The sequence below is a fragment of the Trifolium pratense genome, linkage group LG7 (genome assembly GCF_020283565.1).
Source record: "Trifolium pratense cultivar HEN17-A07 linkage group LG7, ARS_RC_1.1, whole genome shotgun sequence".
Lineage (NCBI taxonomy): Eukaryota > Viridiplantae > Streptophyta > Magnoliopsida > Fabales > Fabaceae > Trifolium > Trifolium pratense.
In genome coordinates this window covers 44010839-44034314 of record NC_060065.1, presented here as the reverse complement: position 1 = coordinate 44034314, position 23476 = coordinate 44010839, and the positions used below count along the sequence as shown (strand labels likewise).

Genomic DNA, 23476 nt, shown 5'->3' with positions numbered 1-23476 from the left:
GGGATTGGTCCCCTTGGATTAGTCGGTCCTAAGGCCGAATACCAAGTTTTCAAAAAAAAAAAAAAAAAAAATGAATACAAATATAGTCCTTACGGTAATATGTTTTTTTGATATTAACCCTCTTGTTCTCATGGTGATAAGTGCTAAAAAGTAGTAAATTTACACATATTATTTTTAAGCACTTATTGACTTGTTTTATAAGTTATTTGAAGTAAAAATCCCAACTATTTGTAAATATTAGTCTTCACTAACAAATTAGTATCTTAGCTATTTTCACCTATTTTTCCTCACTTTTGTAGGTTCTATGAATTTATTGAGAAAATGGAAGCAAGTACTTGGAGACTAAGAAAGCTTATGATTGGATCCAAAACTTAAGAGGACAATTTGTCCTCTTGTTTAAAGGCACAAGATGATTTTCTATTGGACCAAAACAAAAAGAAACAGGCGGTGCTCAGTTTAAGTAGAAAAGGCTGGTTGTATAGTCAAGTGGCACACATGCTTCAATACCAAAGCAGAGCTTTTTAGAATTGATTGGATCAAAAAGAAACAAAAAGGGGAGGCGGTGGTGAAGTGAAAAAAACCTTGCGCTGAAGTTTTCTTCCAAAAGCCCCTATATAAGGCATGCAAGACCATTCCATATTAATTTCACTCTTACAACAACACACAAAACTTCACGAGAGAGGGTGAAGGCAGAGGAGATTGAGAGCTACCAAGAAGAGCAGAGGAATCATCTTTATCATCTTTCCATCTCTTCTATGTATTGTAAGGTTATTATGTATAACTAATTCTCTCTTTTGTTGGGATTAGGTGTAAATTACTCTATTAGTATGTGTTTCTATTGATCATGGTTTTATATATGGTTTTAGTTGTTTCTCAATATTGATGTTATCTTTGTTTTCGTTGTTTTAATCTTTGATTTGAATTGTTATAGACATATACCTTTTGAATCTAAGAACTAGGATAATATCTATTGAACTCTAAATTCTAGACATAGATTTAGGTTTAATATTCACTCAGAGTATCGAATCTTAATGCTATTGTATTGATTGACGATCCGAGACATCGGAGGTTAATAGATGCAATAGATATCTCGGCGTTATCTGGACACGAAAACGTTCGACGAGTGATACGTGATAATATTGATAGATGACTAGAACATGTGTAACTGATTAGGGGAATATGTATAAATGAGTGATTGAAATCTAATCCCAGCAATTTAATCTCTCTGTCAAATTAATCATCTTTACTACTTTCATATTTTCTCGAACTTTCACAAACAATCATCTTCAAAACTATTTACTTGAAATTATATTAATTGTTGAACGGCATCGATATCGCACCAGTCCCTGTGGAGACGATAAAAACATACTTACTTTTGTACTTCAACACATGGAAGAATTCTCTGATAATCCAAAGTTCGACCGCCACGTAAGTATAGCCCCAAAATAATACATGTGCAAAAATATATGCCCATATAAATACAAAAGTCTCACATAAATTATAGAATAAAAATAGATTCTCGTCTTAATATATGAATATAAATATATAGTCTTTGTATAAATCAACAACAAAAAAAAAGTCATATATAAATAACAAAAAAATAAAATAAACACAGGCCTCATAAAAAATACAAAAAAATAGGTCAATATATGAGTAAAAGTATAAAATCTTGTATAAACGTGTTAAAATAAAGCCACCGAGCAAAGAAAAGAGTATAAATGTAGGGTTTTCTACATCTCAACCATTGATGAAAAAAAGTAATATGAATTTATGATAGAGAAATTGTTTACCACCACAAGCTTTTACTAATCCCTTAATTTTTGAAATTGCCTTAATTTATGGGGTTCATCCAATATTTGACATTTCCAAAAATATATTGCATTACCATATATTTTCCAACAATTTTAAATATACTACAGTCAATAAATATATAAACTACGGTCAATTTTTTTTAATGTATTCATAAAAAGAAATTAGTGTAGCTATAATTATTTATAAAAAATATTTCATTTTAAAAAAATTTATTTCGTTTTAATGTACCTATAGTTTTTAAAAAATAAAATTATTAAAAAGCTTTTATTTACAATAAAAAAAATGAAAATCCTTTTCCTTAAAATATAAAAAAATCTCTTTTAATTAGTTTTTTATTTTATGCCAAAGATTAATACAAAATTATTTTTAGACGATTTTATTTTATTCATACTTTTAATTCGAACAAAGCACGGGTAAAATGAGACAAAAATTTAACATTTTAATATTAAAATTTTCATAATTCTCAAATAAAAAGAATGAAAAATGAAAAGCTATAACATAAAAAAAAAGGAGGATCCCGTATTTGTCAAAAGTTAAATAAAATATGATCCAGTATTAATATATAAATACAGTTCCTGTGTAAATCACAAAAAAAAAGTAGGCCCCGTATAAATTATAAAAAAAAAAATCATTTCTCTTATACGTAAAAATATAGACTTGTGGTCCCATAAGTCCTAGCTAGCTCAACTGACAAAATGCCGAAATTGTTACACCGGACGTCGTGACCGGGTTCGAATCCGAGATCTCACATATGAGAGTTTAATTTCAGTGGATTATCACTTCATCTAAGACAAAAAAAATATAGACTTGTGTAAAAAAAAAAAATTCTCCCGCCAAACAAACAAAAAAAGTTAAATTAATGTCATAATATTCATAGTAAAATAAATATGAAACAAAAATACACTAAAAAGGTTATCTGAATATATCTTATATTAGTTAATTTTCACATCAATATCCTCCAAATAAAATAAATATAGAACATAGTATAAATTAAAAATAAAATTGTCTTTGTGTTAATATATGAATACAAATATAGTCCTTATAGTAATATATTTTTTTGATACGAAGAATTCTCTGATAATCCAGAGTTCGACCGCCACGTAAGTATAACCCTAAAATAATACATGTGAAAAAATATATGCCAATATAAATTATAAATACAAAAGTCTCACATAAATTATAATAAATACGTCCTGGAAATTGTAGGTTGTGTTAACGTAGTCCCCACATTATCAATAATCCAAAATAGTCATAGAATTGCAAAATGATAATCAACTTTGTTCCTATGGTTGAATTTGTTATCAAATGTATGTATCCTGACATTATCCACTTAGTTTCAAATTCATCGATGAGATTACCTATTTAATGTCATTGTAGTTCTGCAAATACCAACGGAGAGATGGATTTGATTAAAATTATGCAGTTTTAGAGATTGTTTGTGAATATCAATAATGTATGTGAGGAACTCGATTCATACTGTCCTACAATTTCAATGACCAATTTGAATATTATTTACTCATATTTTATAATTTATTTTCATATTGATTTATTATTTATTATATTCTACATAGTAAAGTATGCTTATTTTACATTATTGTTAAATATAGGGCCTTGATACTTTAAACCCAGTATTGATCATTGATGACAGATTTAAGCTGGTAAGTAACCAACTTTAAAATTCCCTGTCTTTTACAATTTGATGAATTGGAATTTTTGGCTAAGTGCTAGATTCTCTCATCTGAATCTGTTGGAAGTTATTTTTAGATGCAGTGACGAAATCCATCCATTTGTTTAGATGTGTGTTTCTTTTGAAGCTATATATAGGATTAGACAGATAATTATGATGCTATATTTCAGCAAGGTATCATGACCAGTGTTGTCATTTGTGGATTGTGGAAAATAGCGGGTTTGCTCAAATTCCGCTTCGCTACAGCATTACAGGGCACCGCAGTTTGACCACACTTTGTACTAAATCACATATTTGTAAACCCACTTGGGGTTGGTAAGTAAGTAAATTCAAATAAGCCAATTCAAATAGACCCTATATTTATTTTGTTAAGGCCATATATATTGCAACAACACAAACACAAAGTTAAACTATAATGTATAACTAAATATTGATACACCATTCATCAGATCATTTGCACTTTGTGCTTCAAAAAGTGCAATTTGTGAGTTTGTCTATATTTAAGCTTCTGATTCAGCCACTACAGACACCTTTTCATATTCTGACCCTTTGAATCTTTGAGGTATAACACATTGAGCACCAAAACGTTGCTGCAAGTAGATAATGACAGCAAATAGGATACCTCCCAAAGGAATGACAATATCCCAAGTAGTGGAGTAAAAATCTGCATTTGGATTTGCATAGAAGTACGATCCATCGCTGAGTCGAGCATAATTATGAGCCCTGTAAAGATCATATGCATGTGGCAAAAGTCTAACAAAAGTAGTTCCAAAGTAAAATGAACATGAAAGAACATTCTCATTCATATTTGAAAACAGGTTTAGAATGACTTGCGGCAGAAGAAATCCATCCAATACCAAACCACCGTACGATTTCATTTTCTCCCAAGATGTATCATTTTGAAAATCATCTCTTTTCAACTTCAAAAGCAATGAAATCAATAATCCAGCTGCATACAAGGGGAAAGTTACATAGGTAGCCTTTCTCTCAGCAATCCAGAGTCTATTCTCGCTTTCGTTAGTCTTTCTTGATGACCAAGTTAGTTGAAGGAGGCGGAATTGCAACAAGAAAGCTACCATAGTGATTATCCTTACAGCTATTTCATTAACTTCAAGCCATCCAACATATCCAAACACAAAGTTTTTGTTGTTAGGATCTTGAGCAAGAATTGCTTCAAAATTGAGAACAAGTGGTATCATGTGACCTAATGTGAGAATTGAGATCATGGAAATTGAGATTAAGGGAAGCGCATTAGGATTTCTCTTCACATGGTATAGTTGCAATGCCATGAAAACACATGATAAAGTGGTAGATATCAGAACCATGATAATCTCCATATCCATTCTCCAAACAGCTTTTATTGCCGTTTCAGAGTAAATTGCATATGAAGATACCTCTAAACTTTTGAAGTAAAGATGATCTGATTTTTTGCGCATGCTTTCGATGCTTCCTTTAATGTGGCTTCCATTTGTTGTATCCAATGATGGAAACTGAAACTTCAATAGAATCTCACAGTCAACAGATCCAGCTAATGGTGTTCCAGCTTTCGAGTTGAGATTGCGGCAACCAATCATACACAAAGTTCCTGTTCTAGCATCATAAATTCCTTCTGCAGAAATCTTCACTCTATAAGAAGACAAATTAAACACTGAATTCCTGTTATATAAAGTTGCATTGGAAAATATGGTAATCTTGTAGCTAATGTTAAACAAGCTAGCATTGTTGAACATCACCATAGGAGATTCTGCTGTGAAGTTTGAAGTATAAGCAGGAACATCATAAATTTGCTCACCAACAGATAAAGGAGCCGAAGAACCAAATGCTACTTTTATATTGGACTCTATATCTCTAACTGACATATCAAATCTCATATCATAAGAATAAACATTTGGAAATATTGTTCTCCCTTTGTTCTCTACAACCTTGTGTGTTGGACATGATTTCTTAACTTTTTCAAGCTTGCTATACTCGTACTTGGACGCTCTATATCCAACCCTAGCATCGTCGAAAATTCTAAATGTTATCATCTTGAAGTAGTTTGGATCATTAGCAGTTTTGTTACTCCAAATTTTTCCAACTATGTTATTAGTATTTTCGATTGACCAAACCGAAGGGAAACTCAATCTTAATCTTACCGAGCAATCGCCAATACGAGTTCCATCCCAAGATGATTTCATGATTCCAATGAAATGACAAGCAACTACATGTAAAGCATTTTTCTTCTCATCCCACCATCCTTCCCCTATCAACATAGTTTTCGGATTGAAACCTTTTTCAATCCAATAATCACTTTTATTTGAAAAAACCATCAAAACCTTCAACCTATGTTTATTATCTGTATGAGAACATTCAGCACCTTTCAAAGACATCATATATGGCAATTGATCACTAACTACAGGACTGCAATTCTTTGGAGAATTGCATTCATGAGTGTACTCTAGTTGAAGTCTTTTAAGGGCTCTTGAGAGTGGTAATGAACAAAAACTTGATGAATATGGATTTAGTGACAAACCCTTTTTCTCAGAAACTTCACTTTCAAAAGAGAATTCATTTTCAACTTCTTTAGAATCCAAACTATAACTATAATTTGCTTTTGAAAACATCATTAAAGAAATGGTTTCAAAGTAATGATTTTTCTCATCACCCTTTTCAGAATTCAAACTCTCTAAGCTTCCACTAATGAAACTAGTGATGTTACTTGAATCGAAAACATTGTTAAGCTTTAAAACAGCATCATGATCAAGAGAATCACCTGTTTCAGAATAACTAATTCCTGTTCCAACCATGCAAACTTTTCCTGATGATTTTGACCAAAACCCTTCAAGCTTGAAAGTTACATAATTTGATCGGAAGTGGCGTTGACTTCTATAACTTCGTTTGTCACCATAGCTAAAGTTTGATACATGATAGTAAACTGTGTTTGGTTTGGTTCTGAATGAAACAGTGGATTCAACTTTGAACAAGTCAGTGTTTATAGTTTCATGGATTTGTATGTTTGAAAGGTAAAAGGAAGAGTATTTGATGAAGGAAGTTTCATCATGGATGATTCCAGAACCTCCTGTGAAGTAACCTCCAAGAGGGAAAGAGTTATGGATGATGAGGTTTTTGGGAGTTGACTCTGTGATTATGGAAGAACAGTGATCTTTGTAAGAAGGTTGTGATGAGGAAAAAGAAGAGATTGTTAAGAGAGTGATAAGAAAGATGAACATGGAGAGATGAGAATTCATGATTATCATCAACTATAGTTTATGGTTCTGTAATCAGAAATAAAAAGGGTAGAGGATTTAAGGAAGATGGAAAGAGTTTACTTCACTGTTTAAAAAAAAAGCTAAATTGCAATTTTGGCCCATAACTTTCCTAAACTTGCGATTTTGGCACTTTAACTTTTAAAATAGCAATTTTGACCCCCTAATTTTCACAAACTTGTAATTTTGGTCCCTTGATCAAATCAACGCATGTAACAAGTGACTCACATATCACGTCAGTATGTCTTGCCACATGGCAAGTCATGTTGACGTGGCATGTGAGTCACTTGCCACATGTGCGTTGACTTGATCAAAATCAGTGGGTGTAATTCTTTTGCAAAATAGACTAAAGTTAGGGGCCAAAATCGCAAGTTTGTGAAAATTAGAGGGCCAAAAGTGCTATTTTCAAAGATAAGAACCTAAAATCGCAAGTTTGTAAAAGTTAGGAGGTAAAAAATACAATTTAGACAAAAAAAAATCAAACAAACGAACTATTATAATAGTTTGATAAAACCAAATCTAACTTTAGGGGCACGTTTGGTGCACAGGATAAGAGACAGGATAAGATAATTGTATCATATCCTGCCGCAATCCAGTGTTTGGTGATACAGCAGGATATGATAAGTTAATCCTGAAGTTTATCCTATCATGTCTCTCTAGTTATAATTCTTATCCTGAATTTGAGCTGGGTTACCAGCAGGATATGATAAGAAAAAAAAAATTGATTTATTTTATAAAATATATTTTAAAATACATAAAATAAAATTAATAAAATAATTAATTTTTAAATATATGTGATTTTCTCACAGGGGTAATTTTGTAATTTATATTTTCTAAAAAATCAAAATTTTACTAAAATTACAATATTTTAAAGTAAAATGATTATTAAAAAATTGACAAATAGGGATATTAATTTAAATTTTATAAAAAAATTAAATATAATTCTTTTGCAATAGTAGTTTTATTATGTACGTATGAGATATATCATATATTTATTTGGCTTATCTAACATGTATATATTGTTGAGTTATTTATTTGATCATGATTCATATAAAAAATTAAACTTGATTATTTTCTCATGATTTTTATTTTAAATTATATAAAGTTATTTGATTACTTATTTATATTTTTTATTTATAAATTTCAAAGTATTACAAAATAATTTTAAAAAAATAACAATTGTTTTACAAGAGTAATTTTGTCATTTAAATATGTTATATATCTTATCATATTATTATGAGCAAATATGTATTAAAAACAAAAGATAATAGTTATCATGTTTGTTATCCTGTGTGCACCAAACACATGATATGATAACTGAGTATAACGGTTATCCTGCTTTATATCCTATCCTGTCACTATGCTATCCTGCGCACCAAACGAGCCATAATGGTTTGTCTCAAACCGAGTTGAACTAGCACAAGGATTGGTTGTGTTTCTAAGCCGAAACAACCTTTGAAAAAAAGTGAACTGCATACTTTTTTTAACCGAACTTTTTTTTTTTGGTGTTAATATTAAGGTTATTAAAGAAAAGTATTTGGTAAGTGATCGTGTTGACCAGGAGAATGCGACTGCGCCGGCGTTGAAGGTGGTTGAAAGCGTTGAAGGTGGTTGAAACCCCTGTTGGAGCGGAGGGGGGTTGTGTACCTGCTCCGACGCTCAAGTCAGTTTGCGTGTGAGTAGGTTTTCTTTGCTAAACATATGCGTACCTCTGAATAAAGTGTGTTCACGTATATATAGCCCCCAGCGCAGGGCCAAGGTCCTTGATGGCATTAATGGCCATCAAGTGGCTGCCGGAAAACGGCTAAGGAGCCTTGATGAGCAGTTAATGCTCATCATTCCGGTGGTTTGACGTTACAGAAGCCATAGAGAAGTAGCCGTTGGTATCCCGAGCGTTTATGGCATGTCCGAAAGTCAGGGGACTATCTCGGCTTTACAAGCCCGTTGACCAGTGTTCCGAGCGTCTAAGCTCGGCCCAGAACAGTAAGTAAATTCTAGCAAAAAATTATTCCTTTTAAAAATTAAATCCAGGTTCTCTCAAATGATTAATCCTAAAAACAGTTCATTAAGTCATTTCGTAAAAAAAAAAATCACTTGAGTCATATCGCTTCGGTTGAATTGTACCATTTTGTAAGAGAGTAAACACTGTAAATGAGTCATGACTTTTTTAGGATTTCAGTGATCTCTAAGGACAAAAGGTAAATGATAAAAAATTATGACCGGTGACCTATATGGATGAAATCTATGGTCCAGGGGAATCTTTGGCTAGACATATAGATAATGCAAATGCAATTGCAAGGGAACAGTTAGTGATGGCCGGCCGAATTTCTTGAAATTGAATTTCATGCAGGGAACACTATTCTGAAGTCGGTCTTTGATCTTGATTTTTTTTTTTTACAACTTTTGATCTTGATTGAATGGTAAAATACCAATTTTTTTTACATTATTTTATTTATTTATTTATTTTTATCCCTACACAAAGAGGAGATCTCAGGATCGAATAGGGACGGAGACATTAAGGAGGTTATGGGGCACAAGCCTACACAAATATTTGAGAATTTTTTTCATACTATATGTTACACTTCGACCAATCCACATCTATCATCCAATAGAAATAGAAAATTGTCATATATGAGAGTTTAAAAGTTGCACTTCACTCCACCATATTATGTGCACACATGTGATCACACTTTAAAAGTTAATTAAAATATTTTTTTATTAAAACAAACAACAATTAGAATTCATTCACCTGGGTAACCAAAAAAAAATTCATTCACCTGGTGCAAAAAAATAACACACTCCCACAACCATAAAAGAAAAAAATATGAAATTTGTCCTTTAGAATTTTTCCTATTGAGATGTTGAATTTGATATTTTGCTTGAGATGAATATTATCAAGAATCTGATGAGAAATCGCATGCGAGATAGTTAAATTATTATTTAGTTACTTACGGTATATAGCGAGATATATATAATTTTTTTTTTTTTGTGATAGACAAAATCACAATAGCCATTTGAAAGATGTATTTTTATTGATATTGAAAATGACAAAATCATTCAAAATTTCCAAATTATGAGCAAATGTAGAGAAAAATTATGGTGTATATTTATATTTTAAAAAATGAAATGCAATATAAATATTTTATGCCATAAATTTGTATATGGTGCCCCCACTATTCAAAATTTCTGACTCTGTCACCGGGTTCGAATATGTATAACCACAAAAATGAATCCCCAAATTGTCTAATCTATCAATCTTACAATGTCGCTTGACCGGTTGAAATGAGATTTTTTTTTTCAAATGGCATAATGAAATTTATTCCTTAAAATGAATAAGTAAAAGATCTAGAATTCGAACCTCGAACCATGCATATATAATATAATATAAGCATGATGTCTCTATCAACTGAACTATCTTCACGGAAACCGTTGAGATAAAAGATTTATGGACCACATTTTTTTTTGTTACAACGGAGCTAGAGAAAATCGAACCTAGGACCTCATGCATACTACCCAAATCTCTTACCACTAAACCAAATCTAGTGGCTTGTACTACATATTTATTTTTTTTAGCAAGAAAAATAAGGAGAAGACTAATCTCAACCCATGACTTTATATTTATAGATTGATATTTGTCAAAAAGAAAATTATGGATTGATAGGAACGTAGACTTGTTCAACACCCACGATGAATGGCAAGGTAGTGGAAGACTTGGAATTTCAAGTCTTTAATTTGTGGGGTATAGTCTCTTATCTCAAGTCATCAATACAAAAACAAAAAAATCAACAAATATCAACAAAACACTTGTGATAGATTGAAGTAGTAGCGACTTATTATATGGTTCAATGATAAATCAGAAAAAATATCAACAAATCAACTTTACATCACAGTTCTTGAAATATTTTAAATTTGTCACCACTTATGAAAGTTTGCATCCAATTATGAAAGTTTAACAATTTGTGATATATTAAAGAAAAACCTGTTATTAGGATGCAAATTAAGATTCACTAATACAAAAATTTAATACACTAATAGTGTTCCTGTTTAATTAGCTTCAAATTTAGCAGGCAACAAAGGCTAGTATGAGAACTAGGGTGTGTTTGGATTGACTTATTTTTGAGCTTATGCGAAATAACTTGCAAATAAATAAGCTTTTATTTATTATTACAAGCTTTTCAAGATTGTTTATGAGAAAATAGCTTATAAAGATACAATTTTTGTCGGTGAAAACTTATAAATTAACACAAAAGTTTATTTATTTGCATAAGCTATTTTCATAAGCTCAAAAATAAGCCAAATCCAAACAGGCCCCTAGTCCTTTACACTTAACAACTTTACACTATAAAGACAATATTGCAACAACAAAAATTCATAACTAAAATACATAAACAGAACTGCTTAAGAAAATGACCACTTTTGATCAACCATAGGCCATTAGCACTTGACCAAAGAAAAGGGCTGTTTTACAAGTTGGTTGTCTCTACTTCTCCTTCTGATTCAGGCACCTTTGCATATCCCTTTGATCCTTTGAATTTCCGAGGAAGAACGCATTGAGCGCCAAAACGTTGCTGCAAGTAGATAATGATAGCAAATACAATACCTACCAAAGGAATGAAAATATCCCAAGAAGTTGAGTAAAAATCTTGGCTTGGATCAGCATAGTAGTATGAGTTACTATCTTCGTCAGCATAATTATGAGTCCGGTAAAGATCGTAGGCATGTGGCAAGAGTCTCACAAAAGTAGTTCCAAAGTAAAATGAAAATGAAAGAACATTCTCATTTGTATTTGAAAACAAGTTTAGGATGACTTGTGGCACAAGAAAGCCATCCAATACCAAACCACCATAAGATTTTATGTTCTCCCAAGAAGAATCATGTTGTTGGTAGCCATGGTACGCTGAGGTAACCGAATCTCTATCCTTTTTTAACTTCAACAACAACGCAATCAATAATCCGGCTGCATACAAGGGGAAAGTCACATAAGAAGCCTTTTTCTCGGCAATCCAGAGGTTGTTCCCGCTTTCGTTAGTCTTTCTTGACGACCAAGTTATATACAGGAGACGGAATTGCAGCAAGAAAGCTACCATGGTGATTAGCCTCACACTTATTTCATTAACTTCAAGCCATTTTTCAACATATCCTAAAACAAAGGCTTTGTCGTTAGGATTTCTAGCCAGAAGTGCTTCGAAATTGAGAACAAGTGGTATCATGTGACCTAATGTGAGAATCGACATCATGAAAATTGAGATGAAGGGAAGCACATTAGGGTTTCTCTTCACATGGTGGAGTTGCAATCCGATGAAAATGCATGCTAGAGTTGTAGATACCAGAGCCATGATGACTTCTATATCCAATCTACAAACATTTCTTCTTGCTTCTTGGATGTAATATGCTACCGCGGATACCTCTAATTGTTTGAAGTAAAGAGGATCAGATTTTTGGCGCATGCTTTCAATACTTCCCTTAATGTGGCTCTTACCCTTTGTATCTAAAGAAGGGAACTGAAATTTCATCAGAACCTCGCAGTCCAATGAACGTTCTGTTGTTGGTGTTCCATTGTTTGAGACAAGGTTGCGGCAACCTACCATACACAAGGTTCCATCTCTGGAATCATAAACTCCTTCTGCCAAAATCTTCACCGAATAATAATAAGACATATTAAACAAGGAGTTCTTGTCAAAAGGTGAAGAAGACATCGCTGAGAGGCTAATCTTGTAGCTAATGTTAAACAAGCCACCATTAATATTGTTCAAGATTCCGGTATCAAATTCACTTCTTGAGAAAGAAACAAAAGATGAAGATTGATACTGATCATCAACAAATAAGGGAGATGAAGAACCCCAAGCTACTTTTTTTTTGGACTCTCTAACCGACATATCGAATCTCATGTCATATGAATATGCATCTGGATAGCTTTCCCCCTTGTTCTCAACAACCTTCTGCGTTGAACATGATTGTTTAACTTTTTCAAGTTGGCTATACTCATACTTTAAGTCTTGACCCCCCACACCAAGATAGTCATAATCATTCCTAAATGTTATCATTTTGAAGTAGTTTTGGTCACTATCACTCTTGTTACTCCAAATTTGGCCAACTATGCTACTAGTGTTTTCGATCGACCAAATTGAAGGGAATCTCAATCACAATCTTATTGAACAATCACCAACATGAGTTTCATCCAAGGATGTAGATGTGCTTGTGCCAGTGAAATGGCAAAGAACCAAACACAACATATTTTTCTTCTCATCCCACCATCCTTCTCCTATTAACTTAGTTTTGGTATTGAAGCTTTGGTTATGCCTATTCCAATAGTAATCAACACTATTTGAAAATTCAACCAAAACTCTAATCCTATGCTTCTTAGCATGAGGAGAACATTCAATGGCTTTCAAAGAGATTTGTGATGGCAATTGATCACTAGAACTTCCACTAATTATAGCACAATTCTTTGAAGAATTGCACTCATCAGTGTACTCTAGTTGAAGTCTTTTAATAGCACTTGAGAGTGGATATGAACAAAAACTCTTTGAATCAAAGTTTAGTGATAAACCTTCCTCATCATCATCACTATCAAAAGAGAACTCATTTTCAACTTCTTTAGAATCCAAACTATAATTGTAATTAGCTTTTGGAAACATCATTAAAGAAATTGGTTCAAAGTAATGATTTTTCTCATCACCCTTTTCAGAACTCAAACTCTCTAAGCTTCCACTAATTAAGCTAGTGATGTTACTTGAATTGAAGACATTGTTAAGCTTAAAAACAACATCAAGATTAAGAGAATCACCTTTTTTGGAAACACCTTTGCTTTTTCCAACCATGCAAACATTGCCTGATGATTGAGACCAAAAACCATCTAGCTTGAAGGTCAAGTAACCTCTTTGAAAATGTGAATCATCAATGGTGCTTCTGAATGATATAGTGGCTGCAATTTTGAAAATATGAGGGTGTGAAGTTGCATATGTGTTTCTTGGTGGAAAGTATAAGGAAAACTTGTTCCAAGAAACATCAACATTGATGATACTATCACCTCCTATGTAGTCACCTGTATTTTTATCACTTAAGGGAAAAGAGTTGGATTTGAGTTTGATTGTTGGAGGTGTTTCTGGGATGATAGAACCACAATGGTCTTTGTAAGAGGGTTTTGAGGCTAATGAGAATAAAGGGTTGAAGGAGAAGAAAGTGAAGAGAAAGAAAAGTATTAAAGGAAGAGATTTCATGATCATTGTGAACTTGTTTATTGGAAAAGGGTAGATGAGCTAAGGAAGAATTAGTATTGCAGTTATATACAACGTGGCTAGTGCTACGGTGGAGCATTGTTATAAGTGGTCCACCGTGGACTAGTGTTTAAAATTATTAGAAATTCTAACGAATGTCGACAATATTCTTTAAGATAAAAAAATCACAATTCTCCTAGTATTTACGGCTAAAACAATGACATGATTAAAGTCAGTTCAATACAGACTACATTTTTATTTTTTGTTGTTTTAGTCAAACCAATATCAATTAAATCATTATTTTAGTCGTAAAAATGAGGATGGTCATTAACTTACATTTTCAAACAACAATATATATCGCCATTGAAATTTTAAATACTCCCTCCGGTTTCATATATAAGCAAAAGCTACTATAATCATTATATTTATTATCAATATTCCAATTTTACCCTTAATTTCACTTTTACCCATAATAAATAGTAATTTAATTTAAAACAAAAAGTAAGGGTAAAATTGTAAATGACATATTTTATCTAATCATTTACTCCACTTTCTTAAATGATGTGCTTTTTTTTTGTTGCTTATATTCAAGACTAGAGGAGTATTTTTTTAAAACTGGTCCATGATGGACCTCTCGTAAAAGTGGTCCATATTGAACTTTCCTATATATCTATATATCTATGTGTTACTTATTGTGCTAAGGGACATGCAGTTTCTTGAGGATTATTTAACTTTAACAATTCATATTCAGATTTTACTTATCTTTCGACTGAATTTTGAGTTAACCAGACTCAGCTCCTCTATGTCTGTGTGTAAATTTTCAATAGCTATTACATTCAACTATCAACCAAAACATATATTAATAATTTCTTTTACTTTTTTTGGTGAGTTTTTAACATTTTTTATTTAAATACTTGTAAATGAAAAAGAAATATTGGATTAATTCTTCAATAAGTTTGTTATACTTATCAGTATCACCCATCAAACTATATATATATGGACTAGATTTTCAGGAACTATATGGACTACATGTGTTTTGACTTGGCACAGTTTTTGTGCAAGTTTTTTTGGACAAAATTGAAACAGAAATAAAAATTATTGTGGATAAAATATCACTGTGTCTTTTCAATGGACCAAAGAGAAAAATAAATCATCCCCACACAAAAGAGAGAGAGAAAAAAATCTATAGATCAATCCATGCTTTTCTTTTGTTTTCACTAACTATATGCCGGTGACTTTTTTTTCTTTATTTGATAAAAATAATTAAGAAAATAGAAGATACACTGACAATATAAAATAATTTAGAATGAGGAGTTCAAAATAGAGAATACCTCTTTCTCAAAACATGTTTTTTTGTAACTATTAAACCAAAATTTTGAAGTTTTTCAGTGACTTCCTTTAAATATACATGGAAGATATATTTATCATTTATTTCTACCGTAACAAATAAATAAATAAATAAATATATCTTTCATTTTTTTTTTTACCACTAGTATCCGGTCCACTGAACCTTCTAATATGGTTTGGAGGTCGGTTTTGACATTAAGTGATTTCAACCCCATCCCGATTGCAGTTGCAGAGGATCGAACGGTGATTCTCCTATCAAGTTTAGCGTCAATCACCATGAAACCAACTAATGATCGATATTTTATTTAGGATATGATACTTTCTCTTTTTTGTCCATGAAATATATATGTATCTCAACAGTTCTATGTTTGACACTTTCTTATCCCATTTTAATTTCCAAAAAAAGAAAAGAGAGTCTTTAATCACAAACTAGGAGTCAATGGCCACAAAGACTTGGAACAAGTCGTGATCATAATTAATGAAATATTTGGAAGGATTTCTAGAGTCAGTCAATGAAAACCACCTTAGATGTTAATTTGTGCACCTTCTGAGCTATTTCTTGTTGGACTATTATGTTAAGATGAAATATTGGATCGTGGAAATTTAGGCCACCAAAAAAAGGTGATAGTGATAGAAATGAACTTTTCTCACACCCAAAATCACTTCAAACGTATGCATTCGGATAAGACGTTGTAATGTTTACGTTGTCTAAAAATATATCGTTAGTTGGTTCAATGATGATTGACGCTGAATTTGATAGAGAGGACTACAGTTCGATCAATCTGGAGGGAGAGTTGTAACCACTTGATGCTAAAACTGACCGCTGAATCAGATTAAACGGTCCTGTGAACTGAATATTAGTGGTAAAAAAAAAATACATTTTCCAATAATTTATGATATCTAGAAAATATACTTTCAAAATCATGTGATTTTATCAAAAAATTGAGGTGAATAAAGTTGTTCCCTAGTCATCTATGTTGTCAAAGCGGAAAATTGACGCGACACGGACAACTCCAAAATTGACGCGACGCGGTAACGCGGAGAATCGCGGGCGTTATTTTAGTGACGGGACGCAGACAATAAAAATAAAAATTACATAATAAATATCAAACTATCAATCAATCATCAAAATACATAGCTTATCAAAAAAAAAAAAAAAAATCATCAAAATACATATACTAATAAAAGTAGCGCCTTGGGCTACTTACTACACACAGTAGTAGTATTCCAAAATACCAATAAAAGACAAGGCTTAAGCAAAACATAAAATTCAAGGAAAGTAGGAAATAAACAAATACTTAAGTACTTAGTTCTAAACATCAAATATAAATTCAAGAGTCATTAAAATGAAACAGAGAAGCAGAGAAAGAAGAACAATGAAATTTTACGCGTCTTTGTTTGTCTCCAAACACAAAACGGCGATGGGGAATAGAGAGAAAGAGGCGTAACAACAAGATAAGGAATTAGGGTTTAACGAAATTCCACAATTACCCTCTAAAACGTTTTAAATTTAAGGGCATAATCGTCGTTTTGTTGTTCAATTAAAAGCGGTGCTACGAAACCGCTACTCCTGCGACTCGCGACGCGCTATAGCTCCCGCTACACATAAATATCGGTCGCTACACCCTGGATGGCCGTAGCGCCATGGGCTGACTCGGTGACCTCCATTTTTGTCGCCCGTTATTGACAACAAAACTAGTCATACAACCAGTTGTAAAACATTCTATCAAGTGAAAGTTCAGGAGCCAAAACATAGAAATATGATACATGATTCAACTTGCATTAGACTCCCTCAATTGTTATATTAAAGGCTTTCATTGTCATATTGAAACTTCCTCGGTTGTGTTGTTGAGTTATATATGCAGTATGTTCCACGGTATCCGTCTCACCAAACAACTCTTAATCAATTTCCTATATGTGGAAACAGACTCTTAGGTACTCCTTAACACCTTTAATAAATATATTTTCTTCCCTAACTTTCTAATAAAAATAAAGCTGTGAAACAAAAACATGAGGATCAATAAAATGATTTTACACTAAATTATCGCAGCAATAAATAAATAAGTTAATAGAAAAAGTCATGTTAACAAATGCCTTAAAAATAATGTTAAGATATCTAAAATTTGTAATTTAAATTTAATAATACAAAAATATTAATGTTTGAAAAGTACAATACAGACATTGCAAGAAAATATTACAACATTTTCATTCTTAATATGTGTCATGTTAATCAAAATTTGACCACAATTTCTCAAAAATAATAATAATGATTGGAGTACATCAGACTCAATTTAATCTCTCAATACTTAAGTCTTTAAAAGTATCAAGTTACCCTTACTATTTTCAAACTCCAAAATAATTAATAAACTGTTTTATCTAAAAATTATCTTCTTACCAACCAAGCTAAGCTCACGGGAACAGAACAAATTTGCAGTTTTAATACAACCCAATTTTTGTATCTTTTTACCCTTTTTGTTGGGAATTGGATATCCTGCAGTTTTAAAATTCTGCAGTTTGGTGCAGTTAATGTTATTGTGAGAGATAAATTTTTTTGACAGAGAGAAAAAACAAATTTCCAACAACAAGTACAATTACTTTGTGTGTTAAATGCAGGAACAGCACCAAATTTAAACTGCAGGGAATTCTCATCCTTTTTGTTGGATGTGAATTCCCAATTTTAAATGATTGAACATGTTTGGCTAGCAGTATCAATATAAAAACTAGATTTTCTTACCTTTCTTTTAGAGCAAGAAAAGGAAAAGATGATAAAAGCAAACATATAACTTAATCCTTTTTTTTTGGTACATTCATATAACTTAATCCTAACAAGGAAAATATTAACTAGTGTCCACTAACTAATAAATAATTTATGCAACTATATATACAAATCATGTCAAGTTTTAACCTAAAAAACAAAATGTAAAAAGTTAAAAACCTGCAAGTAGTTGATGTAATAAGCCTTTAATAGCATAGGCTCAAAGTTGGGTTTTAAAAAAGAATATTGATCACACTCATGTAGTTAAGCGAATCACTTTTTGTCGCCAGTGGTATGCGGTTTCGAAGGAGTCGGTTTCGGAGTAGTCAGTTTCAGAGGAGTCGGTTCTGGAGGAGTCGGAGCAAGAATTTCTGGCAGTCCTTCACTCCAATTGTTTTAAACTCTTTGACAAGAGGCTTGACATATCCAAATAAATCAGCCTTAAATTTATCTGAGTTTTTTCCCCCATCCTCATCAACGTCTTGAACACCACCTTTCGCCAAACAACCAACTTGAACACCTTCCATGTATGCTTTACATGACGCCAGAATATCGTGTGCTCGGCTGAAGAAATGCCCCACAACAAGGTCTTCAAAATTCTGAAAACAAAAAATGACGTAAATCAGTTGCTTAAACCACAAGAAAGGAAAAAAGATTTTCAAAACTGGTTCATTGCAATGGCTGTGTATAAAAATTTACAGAATCCAATAAAATATTACCATGCAAATATTTTACAAGAGTGGAACGAAAGAAATGAACCAAATTTGCAAGAGATATAAAAGAAATGAATCAAGGGTAGAAACAAACCTTTGGTGGATTTTTCATCGTATACTTCATTGTCCTCACTGATAGAATGAATGTATTCTCGTTATACTTCAGGGACTGCGCTTCACCATTTTGAGTGCCACGCGAATTTGCAAATCCAGGTTCATTAAAGTAAGGCTTTGCATTCAAGATCAGACCTTGTATGGAGACTAGAACCTGTAGCATTGTTGAAACACCTGGAGTCCATTTCTCATTCTTACTGCCAGACCAGGTGTTAAGTAGACTAAGACATACTTTGCCAGAACTATACAAATTCGGGTTGAGCCGAAGACCTCTAGAGTGATAGTGTACATGCTGCCACAAAAATAATGACCTTTTGTTAGAATTGAATTAAAAAGAGTTAACAAGAAAATAACTTCATTCAGATAAAGTAGCCTCGACCACGTACCGGGGGTTCATTGGGATAGCCACCGGGAAAGAAAACGTCGAAAAAGAAAAGACCGTCTTGGTAAGGAGTCCCTTCTGATCCAATAATCACAGCCCTCAAGAGATCCATCCTTGATTCGTAGACTCTCACAAATATTGTTTCTGATGAGATTTAAAGAAAAAACGTATAAGGAAATGGTCATGTTGAGCAATATGCCAGAAGCAGGTTTCACAATATATTATTTATAAGATCTTGATTCCAATTTCAGATCAAAGATCTGGAGAGGTAAAAAATAACAATCTTCCCATAAGGATGTATTAATTTATAATCAAAATAAGGCAAGACGGCAAGAACCGGACCTACCATTTCAATAGCAACGAACGGAGTTCAATAGGAAATAAATGAACAATGATTGGATACATATAGTAAAGTCCATCAGCTCAAAAAAGTAAATTGAATACTAAATGTGATCTGTGATATGATCATAAGTTGAAAGCTCATATTCTTCAGTCGTCGATAAACAATTGGTTGGACAATACTCAATAGTTACCACAAAAAATACAGATTCCGAAATCAATACTGTAATTTAGCAAGCGTTTCTTTCGAATATCCATTTCTAGTTTCCAATCAACAACGGGTAAATCTATAGGACATACACGAACACATACTTCACAAGCAATACATTTATCAAATTCAAAATGGATTCGACCGTGGAAACGTTCTGATGTGATTGATTTTTCATACGGATATTGAATAGTTACTGGTAAACGATTTGCGTGAGATAAGATAATCATGAAACTTTGACCAATGTACCTTGCAGCTCGGACTGTTTGTTGACCATAATTCATGAACCCAGTTACCATAAGGAAAATATTACATGGAAAATATGACATGGAAAATATGACATGGAAAATATGACAAGCTATTTAGTGTCAGGAATCCTGTAATTACCCGGCAAATGCTTCTCCAAAATTTTCCACTCTTCCTGGATTTTTTTAGCCCAACTCGTTGGATTCTGCTCAGGATATAAGAAAGAGGATTAGAACTGAAACAATGTACGTCTTTAAAAGAATTTTAAAAAAGAAGCAAAAAAAAAAGAAAAACAACTAACTTGCTTAATGGTGGACTTATTTTTAACATAGTGATGGTCGGAAGTGTTAACGACAGTGTCGAATTGCTTAAAACTTTGAAGTTTCTTCAGAGTTTCATTTTCGGGTTCATCAGTGATTGATGTCAAACCTGGGGGAACCACTGCCTTCCCCTTATTTGTTCTTTTACGAGATGTTTTGCCAAGTACCAATGAATTGTCATCACCGTCAAGGTCAATCACATTATGGACAACAGTCTACAAAAGTAACATACAATGATTAATTGTTTGTTAGTAAAGAAAAACAGTAACTCATAGAAACATTCATCAAACATAGATAAAATAAAGTGGAGCTTATGGTTAAACATTAGCCCCTAATTTCTAAAGATACCGGTAACTTGATAACAACAAAGGGCACGGACGGAACCACCTTAATACATTAGCCCCTAATTTCTAAAGATACCGGTAGCTTGATAACAACAAAGGGGACGGAACCGCCTTAATACATTAGCCCCTAATTTCTAAAGATACCGGTAACTTGATAACAACAAAGGGCACGGACGGAACTGCCTTAATACATGCACATCTGTATAATGATGGGAAATAGCATACTGATGATAACAGAAGCGCTCAAGCGCCTTAATACATGCACATTCAAGTTCTGTTGAGTCTTTAACCAACTAGAAAGGTGATTTTACCTAAATGAAATTTTTTCTTTTTTTTTTTGGTTACTCCTAAATGAAATTTTTTCTTGTTTTGATTGCATTGAAAAATTATATTTAAAAAAGGAAAGAGAGAAAATAAACAAATAGACCAGAACAAATCAGCTATATATGAAGCACGGCCACACCAGACACGTCGATAATAATTTGAGAAAATAATTCAATGCTTTTTTAATTTTTTTTATAGGCAAATGAAATATTTTATTAAAGGCATCACACAACACAAGAAGTGCTGCCACAATAATATAATTCAATGTAATCCAACTCCTAAGTGTTGTTTTCGACACAAACACATGTTCGACACTAGGACACCTGAACATGTCAAATTTGAAGAGTGTCCGTGAGCAAATCAGATTACCAAAATGATTTGTAAGAACTTAACCAAACCACAAATGTGATCCAATCCAATTTATGAACCATGAACTGAACACCCCTGGAGCAAGCCATATCATAACACAAATTAAAAAATACTAATAAGTTAAGTTATTTGTTTGTTTTAAGATTCCTAAAAAGTAGAAACAACCCTAAAACAAGAATTCCACTTCCAAGTTTCCCCCACAAAGAAAAGCAACAATATTTTATCAAAGGCAGTGACTTTAAGAATGATGATAACTTTAAGTGAAAACCCAGATGAAAATTTGAATAAAAATCAAAACTTTGAAGAGAAAATGAACAGATAGAAACCTGTTGTTTCTGCTTTTTGAATCTGGAAGGTTTTTGGTGAATTGGAGGAGGAATTTCAACAACTTCAGGATCCATGAAGCAAGAACTATGATATTAAGAAGAGAAAGTGGAAGAGTGAGTGAGTGAAGAAAGTGTGAACGTTTTGCGCGGGGTGTTACAAAATAACACATCACACACAAACAAAACAAAAAGAAATGGAACAAAGAGACAAAAATAACATTAATATACCGACCAAAAATAAACCATTATTATTATCATCAGCAAAAGAAAAGAACAACGGAGGTTTAGAGAAGAGAAGAGGTTTTTTTGTCATTCATCAACAACAAAGCCTTTGCTAAAATTAAGGTGAAGTTTTTGGTACATATCTTATTTTGATATTTATGGATATATATCTGTTGCTAATTCTTCTATGTGCAAAATTACGTTTTTAGTCATTTAACTAAATTTTAGGTAACGATTTGATGTTTATATTTTTTTTCTCCTCGTTTTAGTCCTTTTTGGTGTTCATCTATGTTTTAAATGGTTTTTAATCTTTAAATCTATATTTTATTTTAGTACACAACATATATTTATGATCGAGAACATACATAATAAAAAGAAAATTATAAATTTGAAGCATGAAATACATTGAAAAAGGACTAAAACGACAAGAAAGAAAGATAAAAGACTAAATCATTAACGTAGATATTATTTGTGAACGTATCGAAATAGTTGTGTATCGATACATAGTCAAATAAGATGAATATCAAAACGTTGATCGAAAATTAGTTGCTCTCCTTACTAAGGTTTACGTAATTAAGCAGAAAAAAAAAAATTAATTTAGTGCACAAGTATTAAAACCTTGGAGTAATAAAAAAAAAAAATCATAAACACAATAAATTTGATCTATTTCATGAAAACTAGTCATGCTAGTTAATTTTGTTAAAAAAAAAATGCTAGTGAATTTTGTTAAAAAAAATAATTTAACATATAGAAACAAAAGAAGCCACTAGGTTTGGTCTAGTAGTGAGAAATTTGGGTAGTACGCTATAGATCATAAGTTCGATTCTCAACTCATTGTAAACAAAAAAAAGAAACAAAGAGAGAATATTTTAAAATGCAATTGTATTAATTATAGTGAAAATATTAAAAATTACCTACTGATTAAGGTATCGTTTGGCCTAGCTTGTTTTCCTCTTCTTTTGAGCTTATGCAAACAGCTTATGCAATATAAATTATGTTTTATGTAATTTTATAAGTTCATACTAGTCAAAATTGTATTTTTATAAGTTATTTTATCATAAACTACTTTGAAAAACTTATAATAATACATAAAAATTGCATAAACTATTTGCATAAACTCAAAAGAAGAGAAAAAAAAAAATTAGGTCAAATAGTACCTAAGTTGCATACATCTTTTTTTCTCGCTTTGGATTTTCTCGAGAAAATTTTTTCATAAAAAAGAAAAAGTGGATACATCTTGGCACTACTAACTACCGATAACTCCTATGGCTATCTCTCTAACACTAAGTTGTAACTAATTAACCTATATACCTTCAACAAGACTAAAATTGAAAACAAGAAGACTTGGAGACCAAAATTTAATGGAAAATAGTAGAGGACTACAAATGAAGTTATATTTAGAGAAACTAAAAATATATTTAATTATTCTATAATTTTTATTGAATTAGTTGTTGATATTATGCTCAATTATGGTATATTTAGTTCCCAACATAGTTCAATTGATAA

General features: G+C 32.0%; 4 protein-coding genes and 1 long non-coding RNA gene across 6 annotated transcripts; 1 reads left to right on the top strand and 4 right to left on the bottom strand.

The window, feature by feature from the left end:
* The first annotated feature begins 100 nt into the window (after positions 1–100).
* On the top strand, positions 101–3707 carry LOC123895183. Its single transcript, XR_006804112.1, has 3 exons — positions 101–767; positions 3420–3470; positions 3577–3707. It is a non-coding gene; the product is annotated as an uncharacterized LOC123895183 (long non-coding RNA).
* A 292-nt stretch (positions 3708–3999) lies between these two features.
* On the bottom strand, positions 4000–6726 carry LOC123896472. Its single transcript, XM_045946853.1, has one exon. It carries the CDS (start codon positions 6724–6726, stop codon positions 4000–4002), a length of 2727 nt encoding a protein of 908 aa, XP_045802809.1.
* A 4481-nt stretch (positions 6727–11207) lies between these two features.
* LOC123896471 lies at positions 11208–12788 on the bottom strand. The gene has a single exon (XM_045946852.1). It carries the CDS (start codon positions 12786–12788, stop codon positions 11208–11210), a length of 1581 nt encoding a protein of 526 aa, XP_045802808.1.
* Positions 12789–12884: 96 nt separating this feature from the next.
* On the bottom strand, positions 12885–13970 carry LOC123896470. Its single transcript, XM_045946851.1, has one exon. It carries the CDS (start codon positions 13968–13970, stop codon positions 12885–12887), a length of 1086 nt encoding a protein of 361 aa, XP_045802807.1.
* A 4063-nt stretch (positions 13971–18033) lies between these two features.
* On the bottom strand, positions 18034–22076 carry LOC123895177 (putative ubiquitin-conjugating enzyme E2 38). 2 transcript variants are annotated; one of them, XM_045945411.1, is made up of 7 exons: positions 21981–22076; positions 21749–21833; positions 20367–20600; positions 20207–20270; positions 19277–19416; positions 18871–19182; positions 18034–18662 (listed from the first exon to the last, which is right to left on the bottom strand). In XM_045945411.1, the coding sequence occupies exons 1-7, from the start codon at positions 22004–22006 to the stop codon at positions 18396–18398; spliced, it is 1128 nt and encodes a 375-aa protein (XP_045801367.1). In that variant the 5' UTR covers positions 22007–22076; the 3' UTR covers positions 18034–18395. The 2 variants fall into 2 exon arrangements, with proteins under 2 accessions (XP_045801367.1, XP_045801368.1); XM_045945412.1 differs by lacking the exon at positions 21981–22076 and having other exon boundaries at positions 18115–18662; positions 21749–21884.
* Between the last annotated feature and the right edge of the window lie 1400 nt (positions 22077–23476).

What these genes read in the sequence shown, in the direction of transcription:
- LOC123896472 (XM_045946853.1), bottom strand. Translation starts at nt 6,726, where the DNA reads ATGAATTCTCATCTCTCCATGTTCATCTTTCTTATCACTCTCTTAACA.
- LOC123896470 (XM_045946851.1), bottom strand. Translation starts at nt 13,970, where the DNA reads ATGATCATGAAATCTCTTCCTTTAATACTTTTCTTTCTCTTCACTTTC.
- LOC123896471 (XM_045946852.1), bottom strand. Translation starts at nt 12,788, where the DNA reads ATGATAACATTTAGGAATGATTATGACTATCTTGGTGTGGGGGGTCAA.
- LOC123895177 (XM_045945411.1), bottom strand. Translation starts at nt 22,006, where the DNA reads ATGATAATAATAATGGTTTATTTTTG. An exon ending in ATAAGTCCACCATTAAGCAA is followed by an intron (nt 20,271 to 20,366) that starts GTTAGTTGTTTT and finishes TATCCTGAGCAG; the next exon opens with AATCCAACGAGTTGGGCTAA. An exon ending in GCTATCCCAATGAACCCCCG is followed by an intron (nt 19,183 to 19,276) that starts GTACGTGGTCGA and finishes TTTTTGTGGCAG; the next exon opens with CATGTACACTATCACTCTAG.